This window comes from Marmota monax, unplaced genomic scaffold, assembly GCF_021218885.2.
Source record: "Marmota monax isolate L192 unplaced genomic scaffold, Marmota_monax_Labrador192_F-V1.1 WCK01_AAM20220418_F8-fsc00005, whole genome shotgun sequence".
Taxonomy (NCBI): Eukaryota; Metazoa; Chordata; class Mammalia; order Rodentia; family Sciuridae; genus Marmota; species Marmota monax.
In genome coordinates this window covers 5,374,902-5,401,747 of record NW_026692254.1, presented here as the reverse complement: position 1 = coordinate 5,401,747, position 26,846 = coordinate 5,374,902, and the positions used below count along the sequence as shown (strand labels likewise).

General features: G+C 42.5%; 1 protein-coding gene across 1 annotated transcript in view; it reads right to left on the bottom strand.

Moving 5' to 3' along the window:
* Slc24a3 (solute carrier family 24 member 3) overlaps positions 1 to 26,846 on the bottom strand; it is a 544,045-nt gene that overhangs the window by 35,364 nt on the left and 481,835 nt on the right. Inside the window, exons 8-12 of the mRNA XM_046434889.2 lie at positions 17,986 to 18,011; positions 10,983 to 11,036; positions 5,255 to 5,388; positions 3,021 to 3,181; positions 2,092 to 2,362 (exon numbers count right to left, since the gene is read on the bottom strand). Of these exons, the coding sequence (XP_046290845.2) occupies positions 2,092 to 2,362; positions 3,021 to 3,181; positions 5,255 to 5,388; positions 10,983 to 11,036; positions 17,986 to 18,011 (646 nt within the window). The remainder of the gene's footprint in view (positions 1 to 2,091; positions 2,363 to 3,020; positions 3,182 to 5,254; positions 5,389 to 10,982; positions 11,037 to 17,985; positions 18,012 to 26,846) is intronic.

The window sequence follows — 26,846 nt, the reverse complement described above, 5'->3', positions numbered from 1 at the left end:
TGTGTAGCCACAGGAACAAAATCCTGCCACTAACACGAACACATGTGCCTGGGAGTGATCCTCTCCAGGGACTCTGAAAACGCAGCCTGTCCACACCTTGACATGGCCTTGTGAGGCTCTGAGATCCCAGCTATACTTCTGACCTATAGAACCATGAGCTGACCAAGGGGTGCTGTTTTAAGCTGATAAATTTGCAGTAATTTGTTATACACCAATAGGAAGCAAAAATTAAGGCATGCAAGGGGGGAATGAAGTGTTTGCTTACTCACTCTTTAAGATGATTCAGGTCTGGTTGGGAAGAAGGTTGCCAAGAAACAGATCCAAAGGTAGCAAATGGACTAAGAGCCAGTGTAGTAGCTCCCCTTATCCACAGGGACTGTTCCAAGACCCCAGTGGATGCCTGAAACTCTGGGTAGTGCCACCCCCAATGTATACTGTTTTTTCCTATGCATTCACACACCTACAATAAGGCTCAATTTATAAATTATGCACAGTGATTAATAGCAGTACCTAATAATAAAATATAATATTTATAACAATATACTGCAATAAAATTGCTAACATCACTGCGCTTGCAGTTCAGGATCCTTATTATGTAAAATAAGAATGACTTGAACATAAGCACTGTGATACCAAGATAGTCACAGTGGCTATTAAGTGGCTAATGGGGGGGGGTAGTGTATACAGCATGGATATATTGGACACAGGGATGATCACGTCATGGGTAAGGTAAAGCAGGATGATGTGAAATTTCATCATGTTACTCAGAATGGTATTCGATTTCAAACTTATGAAACACTTGTTTCTTTGACTTTCCAATTTAATATTTTTAGTCTGTGGCTAATCATGGTTGACGACAGTTGACATTGGGTAACTGAAACCACAGAAAGGAAAACCACAGATAAGGGGGAAACTACTGTATACTTTTTTTTTCTATTAAGATAACCTACTAACAAGCAGTAATTTAACTTTGGCTGCATAGTTAGAGAATTTAGCTGGAGGACAGGCATCAAGATGGATATTTTCTAATTAGTTTTGGTAAGCTCTTAACAAAGCTGCTATCTTAGGATCCCTTACTAACAGGACTGGTCTGTTTTACTTCTGTGCCCTGGCTACAGAGGAACATACAGCATAGCAAGACCTTGCATCTGAAGACAACACAGGATTCTCACACTTGTCACCCATGTTTTGCCACTAAATGGGTTTTTGATTGGATCAATCAGCTCATCTTCAGAAAGCCCTCATGCAAATAAAAAAACATCCTGGAGAAGTAGCACACATTAAGTCTCATACACTTGACAGTGAGTGTGAATTGGACTAGTATACTCTTTGCTGAAATAGTCAGAAGCTTCTAGAAGATTTACCAAAGTAGCGGTATGCTTTGAGTTTGGTCTACCAGTTCTGCTAATAGGTAGGGTATGGGAAAAGGTTGCTGGAATGTTCACATTCAGCAGTCAGAGAAGGACACAGCCTGGTGAGGTCCTGAAAGCATTTATAGGCTTTGTCTCTCCTGTTTCAAGGTCAGAGAGTCTTTGGCCAGCTCACTGAGTAAGGACATGCATACCAGCTTTTTCCCAGGTCTGCAACTCCTATGACTCCCCCTGTGCAGAAATCTGGTCACAGGAATGAGGGACCTGATTAGGGGTAAGGGACAGGAAGTGAGAACAAAGGGAACTGGGTATGCACACAGTGGACCTTGGTAGGACAGTTCTAACCAACTGTAATGGGATGGGTGGAGGGGATCAAAGGGCCTCTGCCCTGAGCACAGGCTGCTTTGCCAACATTGACCATGTGTCTTTACTGTTTAGCACCAACAGGCCTTGCAGAGTAGCAAAGAGAGAATTTCCACCCACCAAATGCACTTAGTCAAAGAACTCAAATTTCAGCCACTGATTATGTGCCACTATCTCGGCCAGTTCTGAACCATCTAAAACAGAGTCCTGCCCACTCTAGAAACTTCAGATAAATATTTTTATGTTCACATAGAGACTTTTCTTTGAATTGCATAGTAAAAAGATCATCCAAGTCAAGGGTATCCACTCAGTGGTCTCAAAAGAGCTCCCCACCCAGCCTAGACGCAGGACCTCTTACAGGGGGGATCGAAGGGTGTGTAGGGTCCTTCTTCCTCCTCCTCCTCCTCTTCTTCCTCCTCGTCATTCTCGTTGTTTTCGTTGTCCTCATTCTCATTCTCTGTCTCATTGCCAGCCTCGGCGACACCATCGTCCCTTCGAGTCCCATTCGCGCCCCTGTCTGGGGCACTGCTAGGCCCTGTTCCGTTCTCCACGGTGTGCTTAATTGGGATTTTAATGGCCACCTCAGACTCCCCATTGGCATAAGCTCTGCTGTTTATCAGTCTTTGTCTCTGGAAAGAAAGTGACACATTTTCCATGGTCAGAGGGATTGCAAGTAACTTACACCCAGAACACAACTTATGGGGTATTCCTTCAGGCCCCAACGAGGAGATGTTTGCAGAAGACTCTGGAGTATTAAGAGATTCCTCAAAATAATAATAGATTCAGACAACCTCCTTCTCAGAGGAAATATTAACACTGTATGACTCAAGGGAACGCTGTGCACTGTGGTGTTATCTTTCTTCTCTGGGTTGCCATATTCCCTTGTGAGAAAGCCACACAACTCTGTTTGGACTAGTGTTATCAATAAGGCTGCTTACTACAGAGAAAGGAAAATTAGATCAGAGACTTTGGATTACGTAGCATTTACTTCTGTGTGAATTTACATCAAGGGGCTTTACCAGAATGAAGAATAAAAGAAAAAGGTAGGAAGACAGAGATAGGCAAGTGTTTCTATACAACTGGGAGCTAGATGATGTCTTTCAACAGGTGGGGGAAGAGCGAGGACCAGGATACACTGCTGACCAGAAGGCAGAGATGCTGGGAAAGGGCTGAGGGATATTACTGTGGAAGACCTTGGTTAAATCCCTTCTTTCACATTAGGGAACTTTCCTTCCCTCAGTGTCCCACCCCTGTCCAGTTGTATGTGCGTGGTGCTTTCCCAGATACCTCGTTGATCAGCATTCGACTAGCCATGGAGAGCCGAGTCTTGGGGGGGAAGTGGCTTGTGATCATGATTCGAAGGCCCGCCTCAGAGAAAGACAGCTGGTGCGGGTAGGCTGACAGCAACTCATCCACCATGATCACTGACGCTTTGCGGTGGAAATTGGCTAGGGAAACGACAAGATGAAATAGCACCGAGGCCAGGAGCAGGAAAGAGGCATTCATTAATTCTTCATCCCCTTCTCCTCTGTTCCTTTCTCCCTCACTTGTTTACTTGTTTGCTCCCATCCATCCACCCACCTACCTTCCATCCATCCATCCATCCACCCACCTACCTACCTTCCATTTATCCATCCATCCACCCATTCACATACCTTCTACCACCCACCCACTTTCTACGTCTTTATCCTTATTCCTTCTTTCTATCCCTTGCCCCTTCCTTCCCCTTCCTCCATTTCATGCATCCACGGAAGTTTGCAGTAAGCTAAATTTGAAGAAGAGTCAAAATTTCCTTTCCATGGGTCTTATTTTTTTAAAAAAATATTTTTAGTTGTAGATGGACACAATACCTTTATTTTGATTATTTATTTATTTATTTATTTATTTATTAATGTGGTGTTGGAGATTGAACCCAGTGCCTCGCACATGGTAGGCAAGTGCTCTACCCACTGAGCCATGACCCCAGCCCCTCCATGGGTCTAATTAAAAGCTCACTTGAAATGACTTGAAACAAATCAAGTGTCAATCATCACTATGGTAAGAAAAAATGATAACATAAGAGAATTCCTTCCTGTCCTCAAAGGATTCTTTTCCTACCACTTAGATGTGGGGTACCAGAAACATCCCAATAATCTTTAGTAATCCTGTCTACCCTTCAAGTCACAATGACATTTATATTGAGCTATTAAGTGCTGAATACTGACTTTAGGGCCCAGGGAGGTCATGATGAGGAACTGTACACCTCCTGAGCCCAGCCCATGAGCCAGCTGATTGTGGGGCATGGGCTATGGGGGAGCTGTCTATTGCAGGGAACTGATATTCAGAGTGGGGCAGGTACAGGTCCTGTACAGTGATTTGGTGGGAGGCCTGAAAAAAAAAATCTTCTGCTGAGGCCCAGCCGCACTGGCTGAATGAGCAACAGATGCACATGGCTCATGGGGGCCTGCCTCAGCCTCTCAGTGCTGGCTGCTGTTTTCCAGGCTACCAAACCATGAGATGATCTCTGGAAACACTGATTCACTTTAGGTAGCTCTCTGCAGTCCCCTAGGATATTACTTTTATGGATGTAAACTAGCCAGCAGAGAAGAAACTAAATAATAACCTTGCATGGAATGGTACTAAATAACACTTAAGCTTTGATTGTTAAACATACTTATAATCATTCAAAAATATACTGAATGTTTTATTTTCAAAACTTCAATAATTACCCAGAGTCAGAGATATATTTGAAAATAACCTAATATTTTCTAATTTCTTTTTTTTTTTTTGCTTTTATTCCTGCCAAGCAACCATATGGGACATATTTCAAGGGATTTTTAAAAAAATTTAAATGAAAAATGAAACATAGTTCAGGAAAATTAATTGACAATTTTCTGTGTTTCTTCATGAAAAAAATATAATTTATCAGAGTTCACCACATCGTTTCCCTTTGTATATCAACTGCTTTGTGGGAATAGATTGAATATAAGAATTACTCTGAAAAGAAAAGTTATTTTCCTTTGGCAATTTGGAAACTGAGTTAATGTGACCTGAAAGTGAATCTGAATAGATGTAGTAATGTACTAAGAATAGCAGTCATGTATGGAGCCTGGCACTGAACTCATTTATATACTTGCTCAGCTTTCCTCATTACAAAAATAATTTCCATTTACCAGAAGAAAAGAGTGAGGCTCAGAGAGATTAAGTAACTGGCTTCATGGTCACATGGCCCAAATAGGATAGAACCAATACCTCGACATCTTTGGTCTTCTCTCACTGGCCATCTTGTCCTCATTTCCCTGTATCACCTCCACAGGAAATGTGTTCCCTAAGGCTCTCCATGGGGCTTGGTGAGTTGGCTCATGGCCAAGTATGAGACAGTCCTGTGATGCCACCAAAGGTCAGGTGGGAGGACTCAAATTGCTGTTTCCTGTCCTCTCTCTTGGAACAGTGCTCCCTCAAGGACAGCCAGGACGTGCCCCCTGGATGTGGCTAGGAGAGAGGGCAGAGGGGCTTCTTGGGCACCTGGATCTGCTGCTTACCTTTCTTAAGTAGCACCACAGTTGCGTCGCAATTGCTGCTGTCGTCAATTTCGGCATTGTTGGCCAACCCATTGACCATGTTCCCAGCACCTTTTGTCCTCCTTTCGAAGCACTGATGTATGCAGGCATTATATCTGAGCAAAAGAGTAAATAGAAGCTGTCCATTAGCCTTGACCACTCCCCCCATTCCCCAGTGTTCCCTAAGTGCTCTCTGAGATCCCGTGTAGATGCTCCCGTCCAATGCCTCTGGTTATGATTGTTCTTATTTCTTCCCCCATTTCCCCTCAGAATGTGAAGCTTGTTTCCTGTCTCAGATGAAAGATGTACTGCAAGTGAAAGTCAAATCTCCATCATACAGATCAACAATGGCACTCTGCTTTCTTTACCACCTCTTCAAAGTCATTGGTAAGAACTCTGGGATGGAGCTCCCTTACCTGGTGTGTAATGGAAGGACTGTGATAAGGCCCAGAGGACAGTCAGTGTCTACTTCCCTCTGGCCATGTCTCCAGGGCTTTTGCTTCATGGGAGAAGGTGAAGGGGTCCTGCCCCTACTGTCACCTAATGGCTGGACATCAGGGTCTATGTGTTACAGGTTGGATGGCTATCTGAGTGTCTGTGTTTAGTTTCCTGTGGCTACAGGTTTTATCCTGTGACTCTATTCCTATTGTGCAATGAGATACTGGCTTTATGAAAAAATTCAGGGCTATACAATTCTCCAGAATGATGGAGTGAAAAAATTGTGCAGTGTTTCTTGCATGCTCCAGCAGACCTGTGTTGGAAGGAAAGAGGTTTATATAAGCTCCCAGGAAGCTTTTGGCAGGTAAATGTTCTGGTCCCTCGATCTTGTGTATTAGAGGATTACCATAGAGTAATCCTACAAAGTTCATGAAAACTTATAAGCAAAATGTATAAGCAAAGTTGGGCAGGGTTTCCAGAGATCTTTGAGTCACTACTGCTCTTTCCCTGTCTCAAAGATCTAAAGGCTCCATGGACTATTGGCCATGGAACAACCCACTGAGGAGTCTCACCTAGCTTGACCTCTGGCCTCACATAGGGACAGCAGCCAAGCGTAGCAACTCTAAATGGCCAGCTGGCAGACCCCTCAACCTGTTTCCCCTCCTATTCACATCCCTTTTGTTGCTATAGACAGACATTAGGTCCTCTGGAGTCACTTGTACCTGGTTCTTCAATCTATGCCCCTTGGGAGTGGGTTGCCTATGGGAACCTGACAGTCATCAGGGTAAAGACAGAGGGGCCCTCTGTGGCTGGGCCTCCTCTTCCATGAGCCCATTCCTGCAGTCCCCAGTGGTTGTTCCTACATTGCATGAGAAGAACAGAAAACTGGTCACAAGTGATGGATGTTGGCTGTGTAAAGAGAAGTGAACAGCCAATCCTGGAAGACTCTCAAAGTTCAGAAGAGATGGGGTCCAGAGTTAGAACATCAGTGTTTAACAATCCTCACTAAGTAACCAATCTAGATAGTGGGCATCACAAACAGAAGCAACATTGATGTGCCTCCTGATGGAGGAACTCCCCATTGACTTGGGACATAATTTGTCTTGAATTGGATCAAACACTGACATACAGGAAACACAGAGGCTAAATGAACAGATTACACTAAACCACAAGATGTAATTATCAATTTCTAAACCATGGCAATCTCTGCAGATCAAACAACCAAACTTTGTCAAAGAAAAAATCACAAGGAAATTCGCGCACACGGGCACACACACACACACACAAACACACACACACAAGGGAGAGTTTATATAGATGAAGAGAGATCTAAAACATGGTACAACCAATTATAATGAGTAGAATTCATTTGGATTCTGATTTAAAAAATGTTTATGATATTTATGAGACTAAATGAAAACTGTAAATCATGACATTTATGAGACCATTGGAAATTTGAACACTGATTGGATATTTTATGATATTAAGAAATGAGCACTGATTTTAGGTATGATAATAATACTATGGCTATGTTAAAAAATAAGTCCTTCTAGAAAAATATACTAAAAGTGTTTTTGGACCATGGGGTTTCAAAGTTATGTGGAGGCAGGTGGGAAACACACAGTGTGGGTAGGGGATTGTTGGGTCAGTGGTGAACACTTGGAATTTGTCTTACAATTCTGTTGACTTTTGTGTACATTCAACATTCTCTTTACTGAAAAGATTTTCTCACCTTCTGGATTTGACCAGAATGCCCTACAACAGGGAGATAGACAAGGCTTCTGCCGTCTTGACTCAGAAATCATTGTCCCCATATAAATACTGACTTGCATGAGTATTTTAAAGTATAACTGCATGTCATGCATTTATCAAGGTTTGGATAACAGAATAGCAAAACCATACAATGAGGGCTTTCTTGAAACCAGATATCGGGTTAATAACTGAGCTGCTACACTCCATCCTTATTAAAAAAAAAAAAAAAACCTATGAGGTAGGAACTATTTATTATTCCTGCTTTGCAGAAGGGAAAACTGAGATTCAAAATAACAGAATAGCTAATGACTGAAAAGGGTGAGGCCTGCTGCCAGGGCTGCATGTGAAGCACTTGTTCTCACCCACCAGAACATTCTACCTCATTGGGGAACGCATCCCAAAGCAGTGTACAATATGTACTGAAAGAATCCTTGCCAAGGCCACGTATGACACATTTCCCCTTAAGGTTTCTACCTATCCGGCCAATCCCAAATTGCTTTTGGACCTTCAGATACAATGTATAAAGTCATTTTAAAAAGCCATCTACCCAGGAGGCAGCTTTATTTCTTTTATTACAGTTGCTCTGTTTTATATTTTTAATTGAATGTTTTAAATTTTGTGCTTGCACCCTGAAGCTATTTTATTGCGAAGCATGCAATTTTATAAATCAGATTTTATAAAACCCAATGATTAAAGTCTCTGATTGCAGAGGGGGATGGCTAAAGAGCAGAGTTTTCATTTTAGAACTCGGGACCAGAATTTATGCAGAAAATTCCACGAGCACGGTAGCTTCCATTGGCTCTTTTATTTGTATCCTGCTGGAATGGAACAGCTGGAATGTTGGCAAAGCTGAAGCCTCAGCAGAAACACACCTCGTTAGCTTCCGCATTTGCTATGATTTGGGGGAGAGGAAAGGATGAGTTTTCTTAAAGGTCTGCATGCCCAGGCAACAGCACATGGGCTTTTATAATGGCTCAGAAAAGGAATCCAGTGCCCTTGGAAGTCATTTGAGCAAAAATTGTTAACCTCCCTTCCCTTATTAGAACCACTGTGTACTTGAGGCCCACCTCATTCTGGAAAGTCCCTAGTGAATACATGATGGGACATACTTTCATCAAAATTCAGATTCAAGTCCAAGGTCAATGTTGGGTATCCAGCAGACATCCTATGGATTCTTCCTAAATAAATGGCAAATTTCTCTTCTCAAAAGGGAAAAAGAGAATACTTGAGTCTTTGAGAACTCAAACTTAGAGCTCCGAAAAGTTTTCTTTTTTTAGAAGGTGATTAAATAGAGAACACTGAAGGAGTCTGCACGTGTTGTTTGAGGCCTCTCCACTGCGCCATCGATTCCCTGCGTGGTTTTGTTACTTGAGGTAAACAGGAGTAAAATGGTGGTTCCCATCTTTAAAGCCTTCTCCTTTGGAGACTAGAAACTCTGGAAAGCCTTTGGGCCAACTCTGGAAGATGTTTAGTTCTATGGTGTGTGACTTTTGGTTTCTTCTTCAGTTGCCTCCTGGTAACTCCACACAAGGATATGTTGGAGTGAGGTCCTACTCTAGAAATCTCATATTCAGTCAGGAAACTTAGATATTGGGTCCACATTGGCCATTAGACAGTCCTTCTGGCAAAAGTTGGATGCCATATTGCGATGGGGAGCAGAGTACTTACAGACTGACCTGAACATCACCCAGGCTAGTTTCTACATTGAGGTTGCTGTGATGTTTGCTGTGGCCATACTGGTTTCTCCTAACAGATCTCTGTCACTGGTGGCCAGAATTAACTTTTGCCAGGCCTTACCAGAAAGAAAAACCTAACATGTCAAGTCAGAGTGCAACCTGATGTGTCCAAACTGCAAATTTCTGATAGTTCTCTATTTTCTTATACCTTGAGAAGATGGTCAGTTCTGTAGTTACACACGCTAGAAAATCTAGGAGCTAATTTAGAGTAAAAGAAACAAGCTTCCACAGGGGACTGGCAGCTACAGCTCTGCATTATTTATAAGCTCTTCATCTCAGTGACATGAACATGAGCTAGCAGTTTCAAAACCATGGGGCTTACATGTCACTTAGAGTACAGGAGACATCAGCAATATCTTTCTTGATAAAAACGAAAGACTACTCTGATTCCATGAGGGAAAATAACATATAATATGGTGGTTTCAAAATGTATCAACATGAGTCAGCCTCCTTATATCAGAGAAAAACATTCGGCATTTGGTTTTTTAGGATTAGCTAACTTCACTTAGCATTATTTTCTCCAACGCCATCCATTTCCCTGCAAATGCCATGATTTTATTCTCTTTTATTGCTGAGTAAAATTCCATTCTGTATATATTCCATATTTTTTTAAATCCAATCATTCACTGAAGGGCATCTAGAGAAGGGGAGCATGGGAGGAATAGATGAATTCTAGATAGGGCAGAGGGGTGGGAGGGAAAGGGTGGGGGTAGGGGATTAGCAAGGATGGTGGAATGTGATAGACATCATTACCCAAAGTACCTGTATGAAGACATGAATTGGTGTCAACATACTTTATATAGCAGAGATATGAAAAATTGTGCGGTGTACATGTAATAAGAATTGTAATGCATTTTGATATCATTTATTTAAAAAAATTAAAATAAATAAAAAATAAAAATATATCAACAAATCTTCTGTCATGCTCCCTTTCAATAGGTAAATTAGAGCCCTTGAGTTTGGCCTGCACTTAGTGACTTAGTTCTAATAAAAAGAATATGGCAAAAGTAATGACGTGTGACTTCTGAGATGGGATTATAGAAAGAGTTCTCTCTCTTTCCCACTGTGGTATTACTCACTCTGAGTGGAATCACTCAATAGCTCTAAGGAGAAGCTCACGTGGTGAGGAACCAAGCCCTCTAACCAGCAGCCAGCCTCAGCCCACTAGCCATGTGAGTGGGGGTCACCCCCAAGGCAGGTCTGCCATCAAATCAAGTATATGATGGCAGTCCTAGTCAACATCTCACCTGCAATCTCATGAGAGACTCTGAGATAGAACTCTGCAGTTAAGAAAGTTCTGGATTCCAACTCTTAGAAAATATGTTTATGGTTTTTAGCCACTAAGCATTGGTATAGCAGAAGTCGATGATGAGTACAACAGGAGTAATGGAAGTCTGCAGATACGTGCTTCATGGTTTCAGTCATCTCACTGTGACCCTTGTCCCTCAACGCACACAGAGAGATGATTTACCTCTTTTCTTATGCAAGAGACAATCCAAAGCAAGACTGCCAAATCCTCAAGGAGCAAAGTTTCTAGAAAAGTTCTTGAGTGAAACACCAAGGCTTTAATTCTGGCATCACACAGAGGTTGGAAGAATTACTGCTATTATTACCAATTAGAAGCACAGAGATTCTCAATAGGTTGCAGAAGAGCCCAATGAGTCTGTGAGAGTAAACATTGAAAACCCAACTGGATACCCACCCTCTCCCCTACTTCTCTTCTCACATTGTGCTAGAGGTAGGAAACAGTTTTGGAAAGGAAATGAAGGAGGTATTTCACTTACTTCATGATAACAATGTAGATCAGGTACATCAGCACGAGGACCAGAGACTCCCACCTGTACACAAAACAAGAACAGTTAAAGAAGGTGGTCATGGGTAGGCAGCCGTGAAGCCCACCAGTCCATACAGAATACATCTGAGTCTGTATGAATGGCCAGGGGGGCAATGCAGGTGGGCTACACACAGTCTCTAGTCTATAGACATTTTCCACACTGTATGCAGTCTTTAATGATCTTTCTCTTTCTTCTCCACCCAAAGGGAAACAAGGCTCCTTCCTCTCTTGTATGTCCTTACCTAAAGAGCTCCTGGACAGCTGAACACAGGCCTCCGTGTATAAATCTGTCCATGGCCTAATCACCCACTGAGATTATTCAGATGCATTTACAAAGAGCAAACTGAGACTAGAGGAATAATTAGATGGGGAGGCCAAGGGTAGTTAAATGCGTAGTAGCTAGGAAGAAGGGGTGGGGGGCAGAGAGAAATAAGAGTGGGACACAGAGACACACAGAGACAGAGACACACACAGAGATAGAGAGACACAGAGATAGAGACAGAGAGAGGGCAAGAGGCACAAAGAGGGCGGGGGCAAGAAAGAAGCAGGGAGGGGGAGAGTGTGTGTGAGTGTGCATGGGCAGGAAATTGTAAGAATGGGGGGGGAAGGAAAAAAGTTCAGAGAAAGGAAGAAAAAAATAATGAAATGTTTGAGCTTTTTATAATACGAATATATCTTTTATTTCCTTTATTTTAGTAACTTCCCACCAAAACACTGGGATCTTGTGTTCTGAGCTCCCTTTTAGTTGTCAAGGTACATTAGCTAATTCAGGGAGTAATTCTGCCTTCAAGAGAAGGTGACTGTAGAAGGTTCTAAGGGGGAAATTTCAGAAGAAATCCTTCTTTTGCTCTTTTCAAATTTCATGTTTACAAATTGATCGTAGATAAATATTTGGCCACATGTATAAGGACAAACATACATTTAAAAAATATATATGGCATTTCTGAAAGTGAGGAGTTGGAGAGAGGCCAGATCACTGTTAAACAGGGGACTGGGCACATAAATTGTAAGTATGTCCACTCAGTGAGCTACCACACCTCCACACCTCTGCAAAGATGTACTTGTCTACTGCATTTCTATAGTAGTGATCAGGGTTTGGGAGAAGGCATCAAGGTGTCCAGTCTCCTCCACCTTCTGCCTGAATCATTGCTCTCTCTTCTCAAAGGGTTTGGGCCACTCCATTTCAGTGTCCCCACTGCCAATTCACATGGCAAATGTCTCCAAGTGCCTCTTGTCTAACTCTCACATCATCAATTCCCTGAAACAAATGTACATGTATATGTAGTGTAAACTTCATGGGAAAGTTCGACTTCTTTCCCAGCATTCAATTAGAAGAAAGATGAATTTTAAAAGACTCAATTGGAGGTCACTGAAAAATAAACCAGCTTCCGTGAAATGTTATGGACAGGTTGAGTTAACACCAGCAATTTCTAAAAAGGTATATTTATACTCCTTTGAACTCTTTGAGACTTTTCGGGTTTATATTTGCTCAGAACAAGTCTTTCTGTTGGAATATTCCAACCAGGTTCCCTCTGGCCATTTTTCAGGGACGCCCAGTTGATGGGGTTTCCTGCTTTCTTTGGCTTTTCAAGTTAACTTTGTGGGCATCTGGAATCAGGGTTCACAGGAGCCTCCCCTATGTTGAATGTCTTTGTCTCTGAGGTCTCTGTGCCATTTCATTCTCCCCCTTGGCCTTTGTGGTCTGATCAAGTGTCTGATCATCAATACTCTTTGGGGTTCCTTTCCCCAGTGCCATGAGCATCTCTAAGTGACCCCATGATTACATGTCAGCCACCTGCCTCCCCTCTCGCCTGTGAGAGCCTCAGGTCAGTGCTGGGCTTGATTCTGGGTTATGTGTCCAGCTCTTTTGAACAGCATGGCACACAGAAGGTGCTTAGGAAACAAGTTAGGTGGACTGGATCCATCTCCAGGTCTCTGAAGTCCCATGGCTCTCCTTCCCCTCCTTCCTACTCTTCCTCCCTGGGATGCTGGGCATCTTCTCCACCTTCCTCTCCTGACCACAGCTCATTGCTGCCCTCTGAGGATCCAGTTCTGGAGTAGGACCTTGGTTTGTTTCTTCCCATTCCCAGAATTCCATTTGGAAACACTTTCAACTGGTGCCTGATTCTCCTGTGAAAGGTTGTTCTTTCTTGGACTGGGTTCCTCTTCTCTGTGCACATCCAGAGGGCACTGCTCTGATTTCCTAATCACAATAGCTCAGGAAGAGAGTTTCCAGGTCATGGCCCACAATTTCTTTCCCAAAGTCACAACTGGAGAATCAAAAGAAGACATAAAACATCATCCTGGGTCCTTTAGTTTTCCCCTGGGGCCTTCAGACTCACAGAATACACATTCCAGATTCCTTCTGACGTTGTGAACCTGTCTGAGTGACCGTCATGGACTCATGGATCTTGCTCTGCAAGTTGAGAATATACCCTAATAGGTGGGTCTCTGATGCTTTCTATCTTAAGTCTTTGGGATAAGTACCTAACATACATTCTCCAGCCTCTTGCCTTAGAATAGAACCCTACCTGGTTTAGGCAGCAAATGATCTCAAGGAAGGTAAGTCCCACCTCTAGTCCCAGAGGATGCATAGTTATTGATCTAAAATTGAAAGCTATTGATCTAAAATTGTAAGTCTAATCCCCCACCCAAATCTGGCCATTTGTTGGTCAAGACAGACCTAGTTTTACCAAAGAGAAGTAAGGTGAAAGGGTGCTAAGAACAACACCAAAGCCCCTTCTTCCCCCTTCTTATCGTCAATATAGACTTGATAGCTGGAACCACAGCAGCCATCATTTTGGGACCATCAGAGAAAGGCTAAGAGAAATGCACAGCCACTGCTCCATTTACATCTGGGATACTTGATGTCTAAGAACAATAAATCAGTATAGCTGGGTTTTCTACTCCTTTCTATTGAAAGCATTCCTGAATGGTTGCTGACCATGAGTTCTTGGCTGAATGTGACATACTGTACTATGGGACAGGAACAGCCAGGGAATCTAAACTGCAGATGATAGGAAGACCTTGTATACTTGGTCCTCCTTATCTATGGGTTCCACATCCGTGGACAGAACCAACCACAGATGGAAAATATCTGAAAAAAAAGCTCTGTATTGAACATACATAAACTTTTTTCTTGTTCATTATTCTGTAAACACTATAGTATAACAGCTATCTGTACAACATAGACATTGTGCTTAGGTATTGTAAGTAATCTAGGGATGATTTAAAGTATATAAGAGAATGTGTGCAGGTTGTGTGCAAATAATGGGCCATTTTATTTTATTTTTTATTTTAATTTAATTTATTTTTTGGTCCCAGGTATCGAACCTGGGGTACTTAACCACTGAGCCACATCCCCAGGCCTTTTAATTTTTTTTTTTTTTAAACTTTGAGACAGGGTCTCACTAAGTTACTTAGAGCCTTGCTGAGTTGCTGGGGCTAGCCTCGAACTTGTGATCCTTCTGCCTTAGCCTCCGGAGATGCTGTAATCCCATACAGGTGTGCACCGATGCTCCTGGCTAATCATGGGCCATTTTATGTAAGACTTGAGCATCCACAGATTTTGGTATCCTCAAGGGATCCTGGAACCAATCCCCCACAGACACCAAGAGAAGACTGAATTTGTGCTTGGCAAAGCTCATTTCATCCTAAAGAGTACTCTAGTTTCAAAATAAACACAGCTGAGATTACTTTCCTTTTGAAGATTTGGAATGAATTGATTACCTGCTTTGAAATCTCTAGGACAGGCTGGAATATTCTATATCAAGGAATGGAATTCACTGTTTGAAGTATTACTGAAATGTTCCTGTGCTTCAGTTGCACAGATTAAAGAGTCTGAGTTTAAAGAGAGAACTCAGCTCACATGCACCCTGTTTCAGCAGGACAAATGCTTACGACTGGCTGGGTAAGAAGGTAAGAGAAGTGAACAGTGACCAATATTTTCAAGTTCAATCTATATTTTCTTTCCTTCAGTGAGCTGAAATCCCTGGATGTCCCAAAGCAGTTAAAGGCCAGTGGTGCAAACTTTAATTTCCCAGCCTCGCTCAAGTGAAAAATGCTCTCCGTCAGCCCATGCATGTGATAACGATAATTAGGCAACAGGCTGGCACTCTGGGACTGGGGTTATTTTGGTGCAATGAAAGCCCTCCTGGCTCAATTCTTCCCTGGAAGTTATAGCTGTGGATGGTTTCTGAGTCCAACATCTCCCAGGCTAGAAAAAGGCAGATCCAGGGAATAGCCACTCAATTGTCTCTGTCCCTTTGGGATCCATATTCATAACTCCAGGTATGGGAGTGCTCTGATTAAGAGTCCTGATGACTTGTTCCTCTAATGAACCTAGACACTTTGGTTGTCAGCTTGGGGTTTTACCTGAGGATGATACAGCTTGAATCTGAAATGTCCCCCACAGGCTCATGCTTTGAAGGCTTGGTCCCCAGGGCAGCAATATTCAGAGGTGGGGCATTTGAGAAGTGATTGAATCATGAGGGTTCTGAATTCCTTAGTGGTTCATCCATTGTTGGATTCATAGGTGAACGGAAGACTGGGAGGTAGTAGAAACTGCAGGAGGTGGGACCTTGGGGTCATGCCCTTGGGGACTCCTTCTTGTCCTTGCTCCTTCTTCTCTGCTTCCAGGCCACCATCAGGTGAGTAGCTTTGTTCTGCCACACGTCTCCACCATGATGTTGCAACTCACCACAAGTCTATAGTTTCTACAGAAAACATTTCTGACGGATGGCTGACTACCACTTTCTTGGCTGAACAGTATATACTACTGCTCAATGAGCTTTAGGTTTGGTGAAGGAATCTAAACTGTGTATGACAGGTCCAAGAAACCTCCGAGTCTACAAGCAAAAAATAAATCTTTTCTCCTTTAACTTGTTTCCTCAGGCATTTTGTCACAGCAATGAAATGCTGACAAACATAGCTGGGATCCCCTCACATCACGGAGGAAAAAAAGTCTTTAGAATGAAGCAGAAATGGACTTCCCCTTACTAGCTCCAAAACACCTGAAACACTGTAAAAGAGGTTTTGAGGATAATAAATGAAACTGGCTTATCAAAAAAACCTGCTCTTATCTTCCCATTCTGGTTTGTATTCAGCAATGGCAGAAAAAGAGTTCCCCTGAGAATGACAGTGACCACCCTGGACTGGCCTCTTTTGATGTTTTTCAGCAGTGGAACAGTCATTGACATCACCTGCGACCTTAGCTTCCTTTGTCTCAGCATCATACACTAGCCAAGACTAGCAACAATGAGCAACACCCAATCACCTACTGTTTGCTAAGTCAGAGCAGCAGCTTTGTTAAGTGTGCCATCGGTTTGCACAAGTTTACTCCTGGAAGTTTTCTTGTACTGCATTTCATCCCCAAGGACATGGGGAGAGAAAACCACCACCCCATTGGGTGGCCACATCCAAGACGGGAACACGAGGAGGCTCTTCCTTACCTCTGACCTGGGGGCTCCCAGGCTACTTGGTCCCTTTGAGGCTGTTGATTACTAGTGCTCAAAAAAGATATCCTTCTTATTTTTTAAGAGTCAATATGGAGATTATGTGTCTGAAAGGTCACCCTCGGAGGAGTCCCCCTCCCTCTTGGACAGAGGGTGGGGAGAGAGAGAGATTTGTCAAAAAACTATCTTAATAATACCCTGGTATAATACATGACATTTATCATCAACATGATGATAGGTTCCCTGCCGCCTTCAAACTCTGGAAATCACAGAGATGTCCTTTGACACAGAGATGCCCGCTGGAACAAAGGGTTAGAACAAAGCGTTAGCGTTTCTTTTGCAGGAAGTGAAGCCAAGTGAACGCTGTACTTCTTTTCGAAGCTCATTCCTGGCTTTAAGTGATGCCATGAAAGTCTTATAGCTACAGAGTCACTCTTATTCCTAAAAAGTTATTTCACACTCTTCTACTTCTAAAGATTAAATATTTGAAAAAATATAACAGGGATGCACAGCACGGGCTATTTCTATTTCCATTTCAAATATATTTGACTTACTCAGAACTCATTTCAAGAATGGGGATTTGGACAGCTGTCCACAATGCAAATATCCTTCCATATATTTAATCTGGACAAAGTTTTCTATTTAAAAAAAAATTACTGATTTTCAGAGATCTGAGATTGTTTTCTTTGAATGTTTGGCAGAACTTTAGTGGGTTAAAGGTCACTGAGGTGCCTGGCTCCTGGCTCCTCAGTTATAGATGAGATTTGGAATCTTGAACTTGGTTTGGATACTGAAGGAGTTTGGATCTGGAATGTCCCCTAAAGACCTATAAGTCAGATTCTTGGTTCTCAGTTTGGCATCAGTGGAAAGTGGTGGAACCTTTAAAAGGTAAGGCTTAGTGGAAGATCTTTGGGTCATTGGGGGTTGTCCTTCAAGACGATAGTGGGCCTAGTCCTTTCGTCTTTCATTTACTTTGTAACTATAACTGGTTTTGTTCTGTCATGCACTCCTGTCATTTCACAGGCTCCAAAGCAACAGGGCCAACTGATCATAGACTGAAACTTCCAAAACCTTGAGCCCAAACAAACCTTTGCTCTTTATATGTTGCTTATCTAAGTTATTTTGTTATAGTACCAGAAATATGACTAACACAGATATAATTTTAAAGGATCAGCCAAATCTCAACCATAGCCTAGCAAATGGTTGACTATAGAAAGACTCTGCAAAGTCACAACATCCAACATGATTCAATAAAGACACATCTAGCTGTGAAGATTCTGAATGGAAGCCCCCACTCCAGTCCAAGAGAAAAAACAATCTCTGCTTGATGAAAGCCAGTTGAATCCCTTTGTTGAGATGGACAGAGGGTTCCCAAGAAATCTAGTTGTTCCAAGTTATCATGGCATTTCCCTTTCTTTTCTAAACCCTAACTCTGGCCTTCAATATATTTGGATCTGCAATATAACAAGAGAAAATTGGAAAAGGAAAAAAGGTACTTACCAAGAAACTTTTTCATCATAAATGAACTGTGAAAAAAATAAAAAGGATAGATTAGACACACACACACACACACACACACACACACACGATGTTTTTAGACTGCATACCATCCACCCTGCTGACATGGTGGTAATCTTCTTGTAATTTCTATCTGACATGGAGTGATGGGAAAAGCAACATATATTGTGGGCTTTAGGTCTGGAAAGGCAGGTAAGAGCAGGGCAGGTCCTTCCAAATGCTAGTCCCTTATGTGCCCCCTGTGAGATTTCTACACATCTCTGGGCACCATGTAGCCCCTTCACAGTTTTTATGCAAGCACTTGAAATTCTACGCACTCAATAGTTTTTTCTTTTCATAGACCTTTTTCCCCCAAAGACAACTTTATATCACAACCAGAAGTGAAAGATCAGCACCTCTTTTCATCACATTTAGAGATTAACCCTGAAAAAAATCAATGTTTACAGATCCTGGATAGACACTGTTGGTGGCCATAATGGGTCAGGGGCCTGCCTTTCTGTTGAGGAAAAAGGTTATGGAGGGTCAGAAGGAGTGAAAGACACAAGCGCCAAACCAAGTCTCTCCTCATTTGTTGGGACCCAGAGAGAGAATACACCACAGGGTTTAATTTACACAGTCCCTAGTTCATACACCATCCAAGATCATTTCCCACTTTGTGGCGAGACTGGTTTGATTTATACAGGGAAACCCAGTTGCAGAGAACATTAAACGTTTTCAGGGAGTTCCTAGATTTGTTACTGAATTGGTTCTAGATCTTAACCCTGGTTCTAATTTGAAGTTGCTTTCATGACACATTTATCTGCTCAAATGACTCCTTGGGGAAATCAAATGGGCACACACATTTTGTCCAAGCAGGAAGCTAATGACATGGTTTGTAGTTCTTTCTTTCCAAACTCGGATAGAATTTGGCTCCTTTGAGTAAGATCATCTCTAAGTGACCCTCCCTTCAGAGGCAGAAACCATCTGGAGACCCCAAGGAATATGCCTGCAGGACCACTTGGGTATAAAGGGCCACCATGACACCAGGATGGTAAAGGAAGCCAGCACTTGTGTTGAGTCGCGGACAACACTGCAGACACAGCTCGCAAGACACCCACAGGAGATTTCCAGTGATCTTAAAGGTCCAAAGGGAAGGTTAAAGAGGAAGGAGCTGGGCTTGTTTATAGCTCCTTCTGCCTAATAAGCCACTGGAAAAAGACATTGTCTTCATCTTTTCTGTTATTCTTGTCTTCGTCATCAGATTCAACAAGTTGACATTTGGATGAGAATGTCAAACCAGAATGGGAAGGAAATTAAAGAAACAAAAGGAAATGACCCCATAATCCAGGTTGGATTGGGTGGCATCTCTTCCCTGGGAGGCATTCACAGCTATTCTGTAGAATAACCAGCTTTACAAAAAATTGTCATCAAGAAATAATGATGGGCTGGGGATGTGGCTCAAGCGGTAGCGCGCTCGCCTGCCATGCGTGCGGCCCGGGTTCGATCCTCAGCACCACATACAAACAAAGATGTTGTGTCTGCCGAGAACTGAAAAATAAATATTAAAAAAAAATCTCTCTCTCTCTCTCTCTCTCTCTCTCTCTCTGTCCTCTTTCTAAAAAAAAAAAAAGAAATAATGAAACAGATCCTTTCATCTAAGATGGAAAACATTGTCTATTAATTAATTAATTCAATTTAGTCTCAGCAATGGGCTGGAACAATCAATTTGTAGCCACTTAAGAGAATTCAAGATACTGGAAAAGAGTTTATTAGACCAGGCCAATTTAATTTTCTTCTATCAGGGAAGGCAGACAATATCATAGGATATGAAGGCAGTCTTTTCTAAGCTCTTATTCTGGGTGATCTTCTCCACGGGCAGAGGCACAGGTCCTACAAAGGGATTAGCTGGTGTGAGCTCACCCTGGTACTCAGAAAAGTATTTTTTGTGTTTTTTCCAGGGCCCAGTCATGGGATCAGTTTGGCTTTAGCTGTTGATTATTTCAATGATCCTATTAAAAAAAAACTTAGAATGGGCTTAATTATACAAAAAACCCCAAACTGAGAATGGAATGTATGGGGAGCCCAATAAATCAGAGAAATAGTGGGTAAAGCCAGTGAGATTGGATAAGATACCCAGGTAGGGACAGAACATCACGAACTGAAGTCAGGAGGAGGGTTGTGGCCTGTGGAGTTGGGATTGGGATGTGGTTCAGGGAGGCAGACAGGGAAAGAGAAATCGAATATTACTACTAATAAATGGTAGAGCTCTAGAAACATCCAAGCCATGGAAACAGTTGTCTCTTTGATCTCTGTCTGGCCCGAAGAAGCCCCATCATTCAGGGCGCGTGACTGCTACAGCAAAAGCCCAGAGGACTCGGCTGCCCTGTGGCTGATGAGCAAACACAGTTCAGGTTTATCCCTCTACTTAAGCGGATTGTGTAGAGAAATGAGGAGACTCAAAAGAACAAGACCATGAATAACAAGGACTAGAAATCAGACCTGTAAGAAAATCTGAATGGAAACAGGCTTGTTTCTTGTGAGAAGGGAAAAGTGAGTTAGGAACTTCTCTAAGCATTCACTGGGGTCAGATGGAGGAGGAAGGTGGCTGGACATCACTTCTTCAAAAGACTGAAAATAAGAAAATGGGCTGCGGTGCATGCAGTGCAATGGCCCAATACATGCTTAACATGCTTGAACCAACTTGGGTACAACCCCAGCACCAAAAAAGAGAAAAAGAAAAAAAGAAAAGAAAAGAAAATTGGCACTGATTACAGAAGTTTCCTTTAGGCGATGATATTCTTGGAACATCCTGATGGGACGTTTCAATCACTGTGTCTGAACACTTTTGAAATGTGAAGGACAGGTATTACTTTGGCTTGAGGCTGTTGGTGGATCAGGGTGAGGGGGTGATGGATTTGTTATTCTTTAAAGATTTTCTTATTGAAGTCCCTTGACACATTCCTCTGTTTTTATTGCTTTGGCTAGAAAAGAAAACAGAGAAAATAACCCCCCTTATAATAGCACTATTCCTATTGTATAAGAAAACCTGCAATCATTTATACTCATCTAAAACAAGAAACGGCTCCTCCAGTTCCAAGTGGTCACCACTAGGTGGTGCTCATGTTCCAGTTCACTGAACAGGTCTATTCTGCCAAGGTAGAGAAGTTCAAGCCCATATTCAAAGCTCCCTTAGAGCTTCCTCCAGGAGAGGAAGCACCTCCAGGTGGGCACACCACTGGAGGGTTTTCAACTATGCTATTGCTTTGATAAGGCAAGGTGGCATTGGAGGGATAGTTCCTGTTTAAAGCTCTTTCTTGGGGACAAATTATCTGTGTCGACCTCAGTACTCATGTGAGTTGCAAGGGAGTGACCTCCCATTGTGGTCTTTGAAATTGACCCAGACTTTTTCCAATTAGAGTCTTGAACGCAAGCCTTGGATAAGCACCTCATCTTTCTATGCTCTGCTGGTTGTTTGAATCCAGGCACTGGAATAGCACAGAGATCACACATGGGTAATGCCAACCGATAACTGGGCTCCATATTTGCTGAACATGGGCTAGGCAGGGATCCTGGCCTCTGACCCACATGCGGTTCATCCAGAGCTATCCTGGACTTCACTCTAAGGTTTCCATGTGTTCTCCATCTGCATTAAATGCGAACAAACAGGAATGAATTTTTTTTTTAAAAAAAGCCCTTATTTCTTCCAGGCTTCCCAGAAATGGCTGGGTACCATGGAAACAAGCTTGTCATTCCTTGTGTCTGCTGTAGTATTCTTCCAAGCAAGACAGGCAGGTAAATTCCTAGATATCAGAGAGTTCCAGGGAACTGCCAAGGGAATGGCATGTTCAAAATGGAAGAGTGAGAGGGAAAGACAAATCAGGAATGGGCGAGGTATGGCCAGGAGAGGAGAGGCCCAAGGCAGGTGCTGTCTCAACATCACCGTGTCAGTCCCTGGGGTTTCCTTAGTGTGACCTGTAGCCATCAAACAGGGGCAACCACGTGGCTGAAGCTACGATTTCATAGCCTGTCTTATAATCAAGCTCATCAGTAGCATTTTAAGCAGTGAAAATAATAGGAGAAAATCAACACCATCATGTTTTTCTTTTCCTTGAGAGAGACTGAAACCTTGAAAATCTCTCTTTTCTTGCTATAAAATGGAAATAGCCCCCCCCCCCAATCATCCCACTCAATGGTGTGGGGACTCCCAGAGCTGATCTGTACTTGGAGTTTTTATTTCTTCAGTCCTGGGAGCAGGGGGTAAGGGTGGTTTAGCTGAGGCCAGGGCAATTATATTGGAGGAGAGTAATCTCATGGAGTATACAGGAAAGCTGACTGCTACGTGCATATGCTTTGAGGTTAAATGGTAAGTCTTACTTCAGAACATCTAGAGGTCTGACTGGATAGTGCTAATGATTGCAGGAAGGCAGGAAACAAAGATGACCTAGAAGTAGGGATTGAGAAGAGCTGGTCATCTCGTACAAAAACATAAGGGCAGGCTACAGGGAAGAAAAAGGATATGAAGATAATTTAGGATATAGGGGAAGGCTGATAAAGGATCACATTTGCTGGGCATGACAAAAAAACCAAAAACAAAACCCACAAAAAACCAAAAAAACACAAACTAAAATTTCTAAGTCATTTTCCTTGTAAAAGCTGGGAGACTCTCTTTTTGCATGGTACATTCTCCAAGCCAGTTGACCTGTGTCCCTGTTCAAGAGCGAATGCAAGGATAATCCCAGCCCCCTCATTTTCCAGCATTATTTAAAGCAGGTCCTTTCTCCTACGCACAGCAGTGTCTGAAAAACAGGTCACCTTTGTATGCTCATCGTCAGTTTGTTTCAGGACCTTAAAATTCCATCTCAGTCATTCCCTGTGAGACTCTTATAGCCACCACTGCGGTTCCCACGTAGCCAGGAGAACAGCTGAAACGTAATAGGGGAACAATAAGCCTGAAAGATTCCAAGTCTCCAAATTGGAAAGTGAAGCAGCTAATTCCCAGTGAATAATGGGTCAAAGAGAGTGGGGTGGTGGCCGGAGGAGGGCTAAGGCTAGGGCTAGGGCTAGGGCTCTGTTGCCAGTAGGACAGTGAAGGACAATCATCAATGTGACCCATAAGATTTCTTTTCTCCCATAGAAAGATAAAAAGATTTCTGGAGTATTTAAAATTAGTTTCTTCACACACACAGAAAATAATCCTAGAAGGTGAACAGTAAGACTACTCCTTTCTCTCTAAAAAAAGATCACAAAATAAAGGAAGCAGACACTCCTTTCTAACAGGAAGATTGTGAGGTGGGGACAAGCATGATTTTGAAGACTGTAGGAAGCAAATTTTATTGGAGGAAAATTTCAAATTCTGTATTGGAGCATTATAGCTGTACCATCTTATATACCTGCTCTGGGAAGCCTGAGACGTTATAGCTCCCCAACCTCGGGCAAGTCATTTCACCTCTGGAGCCTTGGCTCTGCCATCTGTAAAATGGGACTCATTTATGGTATCGGTAGCCTACATAGTCATGAGCATCAACTGATAAATCTTCTATCAGTTGACCCAATGTGGTACTCAGTCCCATTGAGTCAATGCTTATTGGAAACTATGGATGCCTGTGAGAGTGTAGGTACATTTTCCATGGGACAGTTTGCTCACTAGAATTGCACCATCCAATATGGGAGCCACTAGCCACATGTGGCGATATAAACGTATCTTAATTAAAATTAAGTGAATTAAAAATTCAGTTCCTTGGTCTCACTAGCTGTATTTCAATGCTCAGTAGCCACATGTGGTAAGTGGCTACCCTAGTGAATGGCACAGAGTTCTAGGCCATTTCCATTACAGCAAAAATTCTGTCAGAAGCTGTTGTGGTTTGCATGACTGTCCCGCAAAGATCCATGTATTAAAAGCTTGGTCCCTATGATGGCAATATTTGGAGGCTGAGAAACCTTTGAAAGGTGCAGCCTAGTGGGAGGTCCTTAGGTTAGGAGGGACATGCCTTTGAAAGAAGTTGCAGGACCCCTCTCTCTTCCTGTTCTCTCTCTTGCTTCTTGGTTTATGATGTGAGCAGTTAGCTTCCCTCCTGCCATAAAGGGCCAACTTTGCCAGAGGCCCAAAACAATAGGGCCACTTGAAAATGGACTGGAACCTCCAGGACCATGAACTAAACATACCTTTTTTTCTTAATAATTGCCTTGAGCATTTTGTTATAGTAACTTGAATCTGACTAATACAAAGCACTGACTACCTCTGGCATTATTGAAGCTGGGAGCATTGCAATGAGTCCTCTGGAGATGGAAAAGGAAATGTTAGCTTGGATCAGCCTCACAGCTGTGCCTGTGCCTAGGTGCCCTAAGGAACCACCCCAACTGGGGTCTATGGCTTCCTTGGCCCATCATCTGTAAATAGATAGCACTTGTGAACTAGACTTCAGCCCCAGCCCAAGCTATGGGAAACCTGTTCCACAGGTTTCTCTCCTATCAATGCTCACAGTCCCTGTCCTCAAGTAGAGATGAAGGGTAAAAATAAAGTATTTCTTTTAGGGCAGCTGTTTAGACTGGTGATGTAATGAATCATTTGCATTTATGTAAATTACATGATTATGTAAATTACAGTAACATTTCAATATAAGAAAACTGACAGGGCTGCTGGAATTTGGAGAAAGGGCAGGAGCAGGAGGCCCGAGATGCCCACAGTCCAAATGATCAGAGAGAGGGGCAGAAGAGAAGCAGCAGGAGAGTCTGCGATGGTCTGCAGACATTTGTTGGACCTGTAGGGTAGATGCACACAGGAATGCACTCCAAAGAACCCATATGCTCCCAAAGCTTAAGAGGTGACACTTTCCTTGCAGAGACTGAAGTCATCCGTTGAGCTTCCAGGCACATCCAGCTTTTCCATGGTCTGATGCTTCAGTGTCACAAGGGCTAAGGGGCATGCTTGACTGAGGCGGGGGAAGGGTCATGAGAACCACATAATTTAGTTCTTGAAATTATGATTGCTTTAGAAAATGACACATTTTAAATTTCTTCTGCAACCTCCCGAAAACAAGCCAACAAACAAGCAAACTAGAAAATAGCACAGAGGGAAGTTTAGGTGAAATCCAAATACCAAAGTGTACTGACTCTGTGCCTCTACGTGAACTGTTTTTGCTCTGTTAATTGCACAATGCATTTACTTTTCTTACTTTTGTGTTTCTGCTTTCCACCCTGTTCATGTCCCATCTGCATCTGCTTATATTTCTGCTGATTCAGATTGCAGGTATAGCAATGCTATTTGCACTTTCCTCTGGGTTCTGAGTGCCCTGCCCCTTAGTTGCCACCAGCATCTCAGGAGAAGCCTTTCTGCCTGCTGTTTGGATCTCCAGGCCCCATGGTTTGTCCTTGAGGCTCCTCTGTGTGTCTTTGAAAGACCCCCTGATGAGTATGTATATAGAAATGGCATCTGGTCCCACTTAATCCTGATTTACCCTGTGGGTGAATGAACTCTTTATTTTCCAGCCTCAGGGGACCAACAGTTATGCCTTCTGAACATTTCAGAACCATATAATGGGAGAAAGTATTTAAAAAATAAAAACTCTAATAGTTACATAAATTGTTTGGGAAGGTTAATAATTATTTTGTGGATAGGAGGAAGGTAGTTTTAAATAAAGGAGTTTTAAGTTCCTATGGAAGAATCCTATAGAGAAATCTGTATTACATAAGGAAAACTGGAAGAAAAATGATTTTATTATCTTGATATTTGGGGAGACCTAGAAAGAGAGTAGGAAACCTTGACAAAAGCTAGAGTGTATGTGAGCAGTGGCCTGAGGTTGGGGCATGGAATCTAGATGTGGGGACACTGTGAAAGTTACTTTGCTGAGTGCTGTGCTTCTTGTAGGGAGACTCTGTTTTGCTTCTTAGGTAAGATTTTGAGTCTCACATGCAAATGACCCTGGGGAGCATGACTACCAGTTAACAAGATTCAAATAATCCACACAGAAGAACAGAAGTCAGGAATCCAAGCAAAGGAAAGCTACTTAGACTGCCAGCATTTCTTTTCCTTTGGGAATTTTTAAATTGATTCTAAAGTCATCATTGCTAGGCCTAAATTGAATACCCAGGGGAAAGTGTTTGCAGCCATAAAGTTGTGTTTCTCAAAATGCAGTGTAGGGCTGCTAGCGCCCCGTCCTCTGGAGGTCAGGAAGATGCCAGTTGTAATGCAACTTCTTGGATCCTCACCCAGAATCTATGGAATGAAATTCCCTGGGTTTTGCATTTCAAATAAGCATGCCCCTGTTTCCAATGCCCACAGAAGGTAGAGGATTACCCGTTAAAGGAAATAGAACCAAGACCTAGGTTTGAAGACTCAAACCTGATATTTTCCATTGCTTCTTGACAATGAAGAAATGTGATTTTTCCTCAAAATCTACATTTGATTAAAAACGACTCTAATTTTAAACAACTGGTCTATAAACACATAGTCCAAATCTTCAGGTGATAGCAAAGACTCATTTTATTTTGCAGTTTGTTTCTGTCTGCAGGAAAGCAGAGCTGCCCTGGCAGCTACTCAGTCCTGTGATTTATGTAGCACACCTTGAGGGCAGATGGTGGCTTGGCCCAAAGACCAGGATTGGGTGACAGTGTCATCTGCGGCCAGAAGCAGCAGAATCTCTTTACTTCTTCACACATCATTAGCAGCAATTACATTTTATTTTATCTTGGACAAGTCAAGATACATTGGACAGAAGACAAGTTATTTCACACAGTCCATGAGGTGTCTATGCTGAAAGCAGGGAAAGACTGTTGGGAAGGGATATCACTAAGTCTGTGCTTCCAGAACATCTCTTTATGAGCATAGTCATCTCTTTCTGGACTTTAGCAACATAATTGCATTCACT